This window comes from Andrographis paniculata, unplaced genomic scaffold (assembly GCF_009805555.1).
Source record: "Andrographis paniculata isolate CXL003 unplaced genomic scaffold, ASM980555v1 Contig98END, whole genome shotgun sequence".
Taxonomy (NCBI): Eukaryota; Viridiplantae; Streptophyta; class Magnoliopsida; order Lamiales; family Acanthaceae; genus Andrographis; species Andrographis paniculata.
The window spans coordinates 1,541,267-1,554,477 of record NW_026137637.1 but is presented as its reverse complement, the minus strand read 5'-3'; the positions used below and the strand labels follow the sequence as shown (position 1 = coordinate 1,554,477).

The window sequence follows — 13,211 nt, the reverse complement described above, 5'->3', positions numbered from 1 at the left end:
GCGTAGTAGACATGATAGGAGGGAGGCAATTCATGTAATTATAATGAAAATATTTAAGGACAAATTTTGCACAGTTTCAACACACAAATTAAATCCATGGATCCTTTACCTCATACATGCAGTCTGAACCAAACTCAAAAAATGGTGCTAAACAAAGTAATGCTATCACATTAACTTATAAGAAAGGGACCAACAACATTCAAAGTTAAAATGCAGTAAAATACCATATCTTTGCACCTCCCTTGCCAAGGCTATCAGCTTTCAACTACAAATTTTGCTCCAATATTAAATTCCAAACAATTTAATACAAAAATAATCTAATTGATTATGAATCAACACTAATGTAGGAAACTAATCTGGTACAATATAACTCATACTTACACTTGTCCATCAATTGGAATCTTTTTGCATTGACCAATCCAATCGCAACTGAACTACCTGCTTGAAAACCAAGCAAGCCTGTTTCCCTATTCATGTTTGACTTGCAACAATTTCTTTTGATTCTAACAGTTTTCCGGATACCATTAAAGCATACACAATCAATTCAAACAAACTTTATATGGATAAAGAATATCTGTTCCACTTGGCTAATATCCCCATTATTGTGGAAAGATAATGACCTATACACAAGAGAAAATGCTACAAAGATTTTTGCATCATCTTCATATGTAGAGAACTAAGAAGCGAAATTTGTTTGCTTATGCAACCAAATTAGGAATGATGTATCACTTGTAGTTTCCAACTGTAAATCAGTACATCAACGGATTTCTTTAGATGTCTATCCTGTCTTCAGAGATTGCATCTTCACCCACCGAGTTATTCTCACCTTGAGATATGATATTCAAGAAAGCTTTCGTGGCTTGACCTACAGCATGAGAAGTCTTCTTCGCAGCCCCAGCCACTACTGGTTGTAATGAGATTATTGGGAGGCTAGCCCTTTCCTGAATCATAGCTTTCAAAACAAAAGTGTAACTGATAAATTCCAGCTCAAAAAGAAATATCATATAAGAGTTAGAGTCTAGTACAACACTTATTTAAAAAAGGAATATCTTACTCATTGTTTGTTGACGAGCAAGTGAACCTATTTGTCGAACTCCAGCTTCTGCAGCTTGCACAGCTTGGGCAGATTTATTGACTCCATCTGCAATTTCTTGGCTGAGAGCAACAATATCACAGAATATTTAACGTAAGAGCAATTGAATCTTGTAAATGATCATGGTAGCTATTAATGTACTTGTAAAAAAAAGAAAAAAATGGAGCATTCCCCAGCTTTGAATGGTACCACAATATCACTCTTTACACATATTTCTTGTCTAAAGAGATGCATTGCCATACAATCTACATCTAATTATTAACTTATACAGAATGAATTATCATTCCCTTAACATTGAGAATAGCAAAGCTATACTGATCTCATACCTAACCCACGAACTACTAATCCATACAAATGCTGCAGCTTGTCATGAGATTGTGCGTGCATTCATTACCTGATTTGATTCCCACCAACATTGACTGGTTTATTAGATATTATACTAAGTAATACACTATTATGTATGCTCAAAAGCATGAATTATAAGACAAGATAATTTCTACAGGTGCAATTTTAAGTGAGTCACATTTACACGACAACAAAATACATATAACTTGATCAATCTACTATTTTGAGAAAGAAAAACTCAATAATTACAAGAGCTCTTTAGTTTTCTACAACAACTCCAATTAGCATATTGTGAAATAATGGAGAACTGTATTAATACCTTAAGTCACTCAATTCTAGAGTGAGATCACTGATTTCCATGCCAGACAACCTAATTGCAGCCATTGTACTGGGAAGCTCCTCACGAGCAGTATCAGCCAACTTTGCTAGAGATATTGCTGTCCTCCGCATTGCCTATAACACAAAAGAAGCCAAACAACCATAATTCCATGCCCAATATTTATAGCAACACATATAAAAGATTGGACTTATTCTTTATTGTTCATTTGCTTAGCAACTCCTTCACAACATACTGAGTTTCAGTTTCGCATCTTTTTTCTTTTTTGCTTTTCTCAAATGCCTTTAAAAAGTCCCACTAAGCTCTCAGGAAAAATAGTGCAAAGCATAGGTAGCAAATGTTAGGTTCATATTTTGTCCAAAAGGTAGCAGGCCTTTCATTCAAGTTTAAGCATTTCGCAAGCTTGGAGACTCAGGACCAGCGCATTACCAAGTTATCCAAATTATATCAATCCTAGTTAAAAATACTTTGTGTTTTAAATCTTGCTTTGGCACTATGTGATCTCAGTAAAATAAGACTAATAAGTATCCGAAACCTACTTCCAATTCAATACATCAAACCTACAATTTATTTTCCATTGAAGACTTCAAATCTAAAACCTATTTTCCATTGAAAACATCATCTCCAACACCTTTCCTATTAAAAAGTCACATACAAAACCCATTTCCATTCAAAAGTTTTCAAATTCAAAACATCCAAACCAAAAACAAAACCACCCTTAACATAGCCTATTAGTTATACACCATCATTTGTATATGCAATCAATATCAGTGGCATGATGAAATATCAAACAGATACTGCAACAAGTCCCCTTAAAGTCTAAAAAATACACTCGATGAAATATCCAATACAAACTATGGAAAATATAGCACAGTATACTTACAAATAAGGTCGGCACAGCTGCAACAACTAAGCTGGTGAATGCTAAACAAGTCTGCATAACATGAAAATAACAAATTCCATTATTTCATTGTGTAAAACTTATTAGCATAAATAAGGAAGATCAAGTGATTGGTAGAAACAGGACGCAAATTATAGGTCAAAATAAGCTGTAAATAACAAAATGAGAACATGTGCAGAACAACAAATCTTCGCAGCCAACGAAAAAACACTATCAACGCGAAAACAATGTATGCAGTCGATCAAAAACAAAGAAAATCACATTACCGTGGAGCCAATAAATGCGAAAAGCAAGAAAGCCTGATCGGTCAAACTCAGCCTTGGCACTGATATTATACGAGCTGGAACAAACGGACTTCTCACTTCAAATTTAAAACATCCATTCCCAATCCTCGGCTCCGATACCAATCCGCCGTTTTCCGAAGAATTTTGAGACGCCGCCGCAAACACATCGGAATTTTCGAGTGAGCAGGAAACTCTCCGGCAGGAGCCGCCTCGGCTCGGAAATCTGGGGCTGATGTTGAAGCCAGTAACGCCGCGTGAGGTCGGTGAAATCAGCGGCGCCGGTGGAAGAGAAGCTGCAGTGCGTAGGGCGCTGCAGGGAATCATCGCTCGTGTCGGAAGCCTGCTTCGGAAACACAGACGGAGGTAGATATAATCAGACTTCCCCAACCGGTTTCGAACCGGAGGTCCGAACCGACGGTTCAGATTTGAATCGGAAATCACCGAATCGAACGGAACCGGGTTTCATACGGTTGGGTTACCGTTTTAGAAGGAAGAAACTGGGCGGCAGCGGCTGTGGATGTGTATTTTGCTGTGTTGATTAGAGCCCAAAAAACAAAAAATTTAAAAATTGTATATATTTTTCAAAAAATAATATATTTATAATTAAAATATTAGTGTATTTACTTGTGAAATTTTATCCATTATTTTACTATTTTAAATTTTCTTTCCTCTCAAAGTATCAAATCAAAAATTCTTTTTTTTTTATTTTATTATACTAAAAATTTAATAGTACATTCAAATTACCACATCAATACATATTTATATCACATCAAATAATTATTCAATTCAAAATTTTACTATTTAAAACCAAAACTAAAAATCAGAATCTTACAAGTAAACACACTTTATAGAGTAATATTTTTTTCCTCATTTCACAATAGTTAGCGTATTTTGTATTTTTAGTAAAATTGTGCATTTTAAATACGCACAATTTACTATATGCATGATTTATTCTTTTTTTAAAAAAATATTTTTTTTTTTCAATAAATAAATATTTTTATCAATATTTAAAATTACCTTGTTTTGTTAAAATCAGTTTATATTATTTTCGTCATACTCTAAAGATTATATTTATTTTTTTTTAATATTGATCTTTAAATATTAATTATCATATTAAAATGTAGTGCAAATAAAAAAAATGATAAAAATACTTTTGTTAGTATTTTATAGTACTAATATAATATCATTTGTAAAAAAAATTATATAAATATAAAAATATTTTTAATGTTAAATATAATGATGCAAAAGGTAACCTTTGAGGCGGACAGAGTGAGTGTCATATTAGTATTTAAAATATTTAAACACATATTTAAAAAATAATAATAATAATCATATATATTATTTTTTTAATTAAAAAATCAATAAAATTACTCAAATAATAAAATAATATTAATTTAATATTAAAACAAAATAAATGATTATTAATGACATAGAAAGTTAATATTATTTCTAGTATCTGCATTTTTTATTAGTAGATCAAAGTTTGTACTTCCTCGTATCATTTTTGTATGAAATGACAAAATATTTTTTGGGGGGAAAAAATTAGATGAATAGTAAAAGAAAAATCCAATCCCTCAAACAAACACACCATAAAAGTACTCACTCATTTAAAAGAAACTTGCACATCATAGAAGAAGTAAATAACCGTTACACCTAATATGATATCAGAACATACTTTTATTCCTGAAATAAATACACCTTACTAATTCACATTTTTACGGGTTCATCCAACATGAGATGTATTTGGAGGTTTTCCAATTTTTTTATTTTTTTATTTTTTTATTTTTATGGTGTTAATGGAGATTTTTTAAAATTTAAATTCATTTGCAATTGGTCGTTCGTTAAATTTATTTTTCAATGTTTTGATTGCATTGAGAAGTCTCCTTGTTTTCCGACTCCGGTAAGAATTTTGTGTTTTCCGGCTCCGTGTGAGAATTCTGTGTTTTCGACTCCAGTGAAAGCCTTGTTGTTTCCGATCCTATTGAGAATTTTGTTAGAATTCTGTGTTTTCGACTCCAGATGTGTTTACTTGTGAGGTTTTGGTTTTGAGTTTTGATTTTGAATAGTAAAATTTTGAATTGAATTAGTGGTTTAATGTGATATAAATATGTATTGATGTGATGTTTTGGATGTAAAACTAGATTTTAATCTAATAAAATAAATAAAAAAATGAATGTTTGATTTGGAGGGAAAAAAAATAAAATTAGAATGGTAAAATAGACATAAAATCTTTCAAGTAAACAGAACCATTGATATTTTTTCATTTATATACTCCTTTCGTTTCATAATTAAATATTTATTTGTTTTTTGCACGTAGTTTTAGAAATATTAGTATTATATTTGAATATAGTATGAATAAAGTAAAAATGACTAAAATAATCTTATTAGTATGTGTGATATAAAAATAACTACATTTGTGTAATATATTGTAACTTGTAAGAGTATTTATAATATTAGATATATAGTTCAGTTGTAAAAAAAGAAATGAATACTTATTATGGGACGGACTCAAAATGAAAAAATGAATATTTTGTTACGAGACTGAGGGAGTCATGTATTACCTATTTATTAATATATATATATATATACAGTGACGGAACCAGCCTTGCGGCTTGGGGGGCAAAATTGTTATGTTTATTTGTTTCATTTTTTTACCGTTTAGTTTTAGTTTCAACCTATTTCGAGTCTGTTTTTTATTTGAAACAAACATTCCACTGTTTCTATGTGTACAAAAAATAATATAAGAACTTTCTCATCTATTTTTTTAACACTATAATGTGATTGTAAATAAGAAAAAAATAAAATGAAACAATATTTAAGAGAAAATATTTTATTTTTTATATAATAAATTTGTAAATAAAAATATTATATATTATTATAAATTAAAATAATAATAAATGGAGATTTATGTAGAATATTAATTCCAAATTGAGGAAGTAAATTTGATTGCTAAATAAAAAATTAAAAAAAATTACACTTTGAAAAAAGAAAATTAGGACTTGGAGAGACAACTGCCCTAAGCCCTGATATAGATCGGTCAATATATATATAGCCCCAATTTTATTTTATTTTTTTTAAAAAAAACAATATATGTATATATGTATTTATTAATTTAAAGGGGGCCAGGCACAACCACCGCTGAAGGTTTGGTAGGCACGAGCAAACCTCCGGAGCCACGTGGAATTCCGTTAGCCACCCTTCATCATAATACTTCATACTACCCCAACTACCACCACCCATCCCCCAGCCCCTATAATAAAACACACCTGCAAATACTAATATTATAATTTTTAAAAAAATAAAAATATATGTTTTTAATAAAAAAATATATAAATGAATATTATTTTGTAAAAAAAATATATATTATAAATAAAAAATATATATATTTATTTATATTTTATAAAATTGAAGAGGTTTAAATAAATATATTTATTTATTGAGAAAAATAAAAAAAAAAATTGGAAGAGTCTCATGCATAAAGGGTTGGAAATTTCATTAAAATAATTTATATTTATTAATTATATTTAAAATAATTAATTTTACCCAAAAAAAAATCATCTTAAATAAAATAGACTAAAAAAAATAGTCATTTATGATAAAATGGAGTAAGTACAAAACTGAAAAATGCTTTAATATAATTCTCACTAACTATCAATAAAATTTTTATTATTCTTAAAATACCAAAAAAAAAAATAATTTTTATTAATCTTAAAATACCAAAAAAAAAAACTAAATTATTATTTCTACAATTTCATTAAAAAAAATATTATTTATTTGTTGCAGGTAAATTTTTTAATATTAATATTATATTATTCTGTAGTTAAAAAAGACAAATGTATGTCTTGTGTTATATATAAAAATAATAATATTTATTTAATATATTATAAATTATAAAAATATTTATTATATTAAATATGTAATACAATTGTTAAATTATAAAACTAACACTCTTATTTTAAAATAAACAGAAATTGGAAAAAGACAGTTTTTACAGATACAAAATTATTTATTTAGTGCTTTAATTTAGTTTTTTATATTAAATATAAAAATTAATAATATATAAATACTAATATTTTGTGTTCAATACTTAAAAAAAAAAAGTATAAAATATATATATTATATTTTTAATATATTAAAAATCATATTAAATAAAAATGATTTTACAAACAAATTTGTACTTTTGAAAACACCAAAAAAATATATACTCTCTCCGTCCTAATAAATACTTTTTTTTAATTTCAAAATAATAATCTTATTTTCATAAATAATCATATCTAAAATTATCTCTACTTTTTCATTTTTATTACGGTCATTATTTTTTACACTAATAGCAAAAAAAAAATCTTTTATTTATATATTAATATACTAAGAATAATATTAAGTAAAAATGATTTTACAAACAAATTCGTACTTTTGAAAACACCGAAAAGAATAAATAAATAAAAAACTAAATTAAATTAAAAGACAACAAACCATCTAGACAACAAACCTATGGATGTGTATATATACACATATACATACATATCAGTCACCACTACTTGAATCATCTCCGCCGACAACCTTCTAGAAGATTCCATCATCGTCGATCGAACAACATGGGTTACCACTCCCACATCGGGGTCCTGGCCTTCCCGTTCGGCAGCCACGCGGCGCCGCTCCTGGCCCTCGTCAGGCAGCTGGCGGAGTCCAGTCCCGGGACCTGCTTCTCCTTCTTCAACACCGCCGACTGCAACCGAGCAATCCTGGCCGACCACGTGTCCCCCAATATCAAGGCGTACGACGTGCGGGACGGCGCGCCGGAGGGCGCCGCCGCCGCCGCCAGCCATATGGAAGCCATTAGATTGTTCCTTGCAGCGTCGCCGGGGAACTTCGAGGCCGGCATGGAGGAGGCGGAACGCGCCGCCGGCGTCGGCATCGGATGCCTGATCACCGACGCGTTCCTGTGGTTCGCCGCCGATTTGGCGGCGAACCGGCGGATCCCGTGGGTGGCGCTCTGGACCGCCGCCGCGTGCGCACTGGCGACGCACATGTACACTCAGGAAATCGTGAAGGCTGTCGCCTCACCCGCGGGTAAGGATAAGTTTATTAATGTGTTTTATTATTATTATTATTATTATTATTATTTATTTATATAATAATTTTATATTCAAACAATTCTTTGAATAAAATTCTTCGAAATAAAATTAGTTAGTTTCTTTACCAAAATTTTTTAACATATTTTTTTAAAAAATAATATATTATATATATTTATTATTTTTATATTGTCAACATATATTTCACTTAAAAAAATTTATTTAAATTAAAATAAAAAATAAATTCACATATTTTTTTTTATATAATTTTAGATTCTCTCTGACTCATTACTTTATTTTTGCTGCAGAAAATATCAATAATTTTACTATAATCATAAATTTTAATTTTTACTATAAAAATTACATTTCCTATATATTTTTTTATATTATTTTATATAACTTTTTATATTTATAAATTAAATTCTAATTTTAATTACATACTAATTTTTAAATAATAAAATTATAAATCATTCTTAAAATAAATAAAATTACACTATATACCTTAAAAAATAACAAAAATATCAGAAACTAATTTACTCCAAAAATAGAATGAAACCACACTATAGAGAACTGCAAAAAATGGGAAGATTTGGAATTGGATTGGAGCCTCAAACCCCTCATTTTTGCTATATCTCCTTTTAATATTTTTAAAATTTATTTACAGTACAAATTTCAAGAATTAAATATATTATTATAAAAATTAAAAAATAATTTCATATTACTATTCAATTCAAAATATAAAATTAAATACACCATTTAATTGGAAATTTTTAAAAATAGTAAATTATTATTTATTTATTTATTACATACATAATCATATTATTTACTAAAAATCTAATGAGAAAGCAAAATGTTAGTACCGTGACATTAATCGAAATTTCGTGGTGAAGAAAATGACAGTTGAAAATCATTTTAGGGTGTGTTTGATTGGGGATTTGGATTTTGAGTCGGGATTTGAATAGTAAAATTTTTGAATTTGAATAATTGTATGATGTGATATAAATAAGTGTTGATATGATGTTTTTTAATGTAACATTGATTTTTTAGTATAATATAAAAAATAAAAAATATATTTTTGATTTGATATTTTTTTAAAAAAAATAGAATGAATAGTGTATTTAAAAATGATAACGTTTAACATAAACAACATAAATAAAAATAAAGAATTATTATTTTTTTTTCAAATATTTTTAAAAAATGTAAATCGTACTTTTACCTAAACAGAGCCTAAACCTTCGTCTTGCAGAGGCCACCGGAGAATCAATTCAACAGGTTCTGTCATTCACTCCTCCAGGCCTCCCGCCGCTGCAAATCGCTGATCTCCAGCCGGAAATTTTCATCGACGACCGGAATCCGTCGCCGCTGGCCGCGACGATCAACAACATGGTCGAAAAACTCCCCAAATCCACCGCCGTCGTCCTCAATTCCTTCGAGGAAATCGACCCTATCGTCGCGCAAGACCTAAAATCAAAATTCAACCACTTCCTCAGCGTCGGCCCGGCGGCACTCCGCCGCCTGCCGCAGCCGCCGCCGGGCGACGATTCCGGCTGCCTCTCCTGGCTGGAAAAGCTACCGACGCCGAGATCGGCGATCTACGTCAGCTTCGGGACGGTAATCGTCCCGCCGGAGAATGAGCTCCTCGCGCTCGCCGAAGCCCTAGAATTTTGTAAATTCCCATTCCTCTGGTCTCTGAAGGAGGCGGCGGCGAAGGCTTTGCCGGAAGGATTTCTCCGGCGGACGGCGGAGTACGGACGGGTGGTGCCGTGGGCGCCGCAGCCGTGGATTCTCCGGCACGGAAGCGTAGGGTTGTTCGTCACTCACGGCGGCTGGAATTCGATTCTGGAGAGCATCTGCGGCGGCGTTCCGATGGTCTGCCGGCCGTTCTTCGGCGACCAGAAGCTGAACGGAAAAATGGTGGAGGATTCGTGGAAGATTGGGGTTAGGGTTAGGGATGGAGTTTTCAGGAAGGATGAAACGGTTAGGGTTTTGCAGAGGATGATGTCATCGAGGGAGGGAGATGACGCCAGGGAGAATGTTGTGAAGATGAAGGAGAAAGCTGAAAAGGCAGTTGGAAATGATGGAAGTTCGACTAAGAATTTCAAGAAATTGTTGGAAATAATTGGCATTTCCAAATGAATTTTTATATTGAATTAGGGACACCCTTTCTATTAAATAAATTAATAAAGGTACATGAATTAATTTTTTATGTGAATATAAAAAAATTGTGTTAAAATTATAAAATATATTTATTATTTTTTTTTTCACGTAAATTTTTTAATATTAACATTACATTGATATATAATAGAAAGAACAAAAATATCTCTATGATAAAAAAGTAATTGATATTTATGTAATATATTATAAGTTATAAGGTGGTAGAATATTAAACTCGGACAAAAATAAAAAATAGTATCCTTCTTATGGGACGGAGGGAGTATATAATTTAAATAGATGTAATTAATAAATAATTAAAAATATATTAGTGAAAATAATTATTGTATAATAAAAATAATTATAAATTAAAATTAAAATAATTAATTAGTTTAATTAAAATTTTAAAAAATTATAAATTTAAAATGAGATTAAAATGTATAATTTTTTTAAAAAAAACGACAAAATAAGTGAGATAGATGAAAACATGAAAATGTTGAAGTGAGACGAATGAAGTATTATTTTAAGTTGAATATTTGATTTTTTTTTGACTTTTTTAATAGTATTTGAATTTTATTTTATTTTGACTTTTTTTTTTAACAATATTTTTACATATGGTGTATTACTTATGTAAAAGTATTTTTAAAAGACTAAAATGTCCCTACCTCTTATATAATTATTGTGAAAACAGTGGGATAATTTTGTAAAAATGTAAAAAAACTAATTACAAAAATGGAAAACTAGTTCTATTTGACAAAATGGAACTACTATTTTGACGTAGAGGGAATATTATCTTTTTAAAATCGCAATTAAAAAATAATGTTAAAAAGAATAAAATGAAATTTTATAGATAATTTGGGGATTTATAGTTTTCTAAGGTGAAATATAAGTTAAATAATTTTAATTTTATATTTGTAGAATAAAATATTTTATTTTTATAAAAAATAGTACATTTTATATTAAATAACGCTAATTGTTATTTAGAATCAAAATAAGTGCTATTTTTTTATAAAAGATATTAATTTAATTTTAAAATTTAAAGTTTGAAATCTAAATATCATAAACAAACAATATTAATTACTATTTAAAATTCAAATTTAAAACTCTATTGCCAACTTTAGTTTTGTTCAAAGTCTAGTACTCCATCCATCAGAGTTCTAAACACTCTACAATATTTTATTTTTTATTTGTCCCAAACTCACTGCAATATTTTCAAATTTAAAAATAATTAATAATATTTATATATATATTAATATATAGTTTACTTTATCCCATCACATCACTCAAATAAAAAATAAATAATCATTTCTCTCTCTAATCACATCACTTAATATACAAATTATCTCAAATTATCATACTTAGAGGGTGTTTGGGAAATAGAGCTTTTTGAAAAGTTTTTAACTTATTGAACAGTTTTTAGCTGTTTAACCAGTCAAAAAGCTAATTTAAGTGTTTGGTAAATTAAATTTTTGAAAAAGCTTTTTCATTTTAATTTTGGTTATTTCTTATTTACCCTTAAAATTTAATTATTTATTTTATACATATAAATATATTTTTATAGCAGTATTTATTAATTATTTTTAATATATTTAATTTTTTAAATTATATATTTATTTTTGTAAATTTAAAATAATAATAATAATTATTAATTAATATATATAAATTATTTTATTTGTAAAATATATAAATTTTTAAAATTAAATCAAATAGAAAAAACAAAGGTTATTAATTTATTTATATATATTAAAACAATAATTAACATAATAAAAATATATATACGAAAGATTTATTATTTTATATTTTATACCATTTTTAATAAAAAAAATTTATTTTTAGCAAAAATATTTTTTTCAAATCTAAATAATAAAAATAAAAATAAAAATTTAATAATTTTTATAATTTTTAATAATTAATAACAAAAATTCTCATAAATTTCAAACCAAAATGAAAAAAATTAAATATTTTAAAAAATAACATATCAATGTCCTTAATAGTCATTTTATGTATAAACAGCTAATGTCAAACCGTTACTTTACCAAATACTTTAATACGAACTGATAATTGAATCAGCTAGTCAAACCAACTAATTGAATCAGCTAGTATCTAACAGCTAATTGAAGCAGCTAACATCTAAAAGCTATCAGCTAATTATCAAACGCACCATTAATACTCTCCACTTAAATTCCCGCGCCAAACACAAATGTTACACGATGTTTGAGACGGAGAGATTAATATTTTTGCAAAAATAAAAATATTTGATATGACATTTATTAAATATAAAGGGTAAACTGTTTTTTTAGTCCCGTAACTAGACCCTTTATCATTTTAGTCTTGTAAGTGAAGCCTGTCGTAAACTAGTCCATAAGTAAAAAATTTTCGTTGTTTTAGTCCTTCGGCGCCGGAGACGCCCGCGTGGCTCGCCGGAGGTAACGTGTCCGCCAGGTGTCCCGCCAGGTCAGCGACATCTGGCGGACACGTGGATTTTTTTTATTTTATTTTTATTATTTTTTTATTTTTTAAAAATTGAACCAAATAAAAAAAATACAAATAAAATTAAAAATAAGTTTTAAAAAATGAAAAAAAATTAAAAAAATCCACGTGTCCATCAGGTCAGCGACACCTGGCGGACACGTCACCTCCGGCGAGCCACGCGGGCGTCTACGGCGTTGGAGGACTAAAACAACAAAATTTTTTACTTATGAGACTAGTTTGCGACAGACTCCAGTTACGAGACTAAAATGATAAGGAGGTTCAATTACTATACTTAAAAAAAACTAATGATGAAAAATAATGAGGAAGACTGTAACTATATAGATATTTTATGAAATAAATTTGTATTTTCTTTCTCTATTAATTTTATATATGCTTCCTTCGTACTGTATTTTACAAAGAAAATAGACATACAAAATTGACGAACAAAAAAAATATATTTTTATCGAGAGAATAAAAAAAAATATTTTAAAACGAGTGATTATAATGCTATAAAAGCACACATATGTATTACATTAACCTTATTTTGTCCGTCACA

General features: G+C 28.9%; 2 protein-coding genes across 2 annotated transcripts; one reads left to right on the top strand and one right to left on the bottom strand.

Annotated features, from left to right (window-relative positions):
* Positions 1-519: 519 nt before the first annotated feature.
* LOC127243964 (uncharacterized) lies at positions 520-3,321 on the bottom strand. The gene is made up of 5 exons (XM_051264225.1): positions 2,943-3,321; positions 2,659-2,709; positions 1,758-1,891; positions 1,055-1,155; positions 520-952 (listed from the first exon to the last, which is right to left on the bottom strand). The coding sequence occupies exons 1-5, from the start codon at positions 3,282-3,284 to the stop codon at positions 771-773; spliced, it is 810 nt and encodes a 269-aa protein (XP_051120182.1). The 5' UTR covers positions 3,285-3,321; the 3' UTR covers positions 520-770.
* A 4,112-nt stretch (positions 3,322-7,433) lies between these two features.
* On the top strand, positions 7,434-10,284 carry LOC127243980 (flavonol 3-O-glucosyltransferase F3GT2-like). The gene is made up of 2 exons (XM_051264248.1): positions 7,434-8,030; positions 9,279-10,284. The coding sequence occupies exons 1-2, from the start codon at positions 7,556-7,558 to the stop codon at positions 10,166-10,168; spliced, it is 1,365 nt and encodes a 454-aa protein (XP_051120205.1). The 5' UTR covers positions 7,434-7,555; the 3' UTR covers positions 10,169-10,284.
* Positions 10,285-13,211: the final 2,927 nt, after the last annotated feature.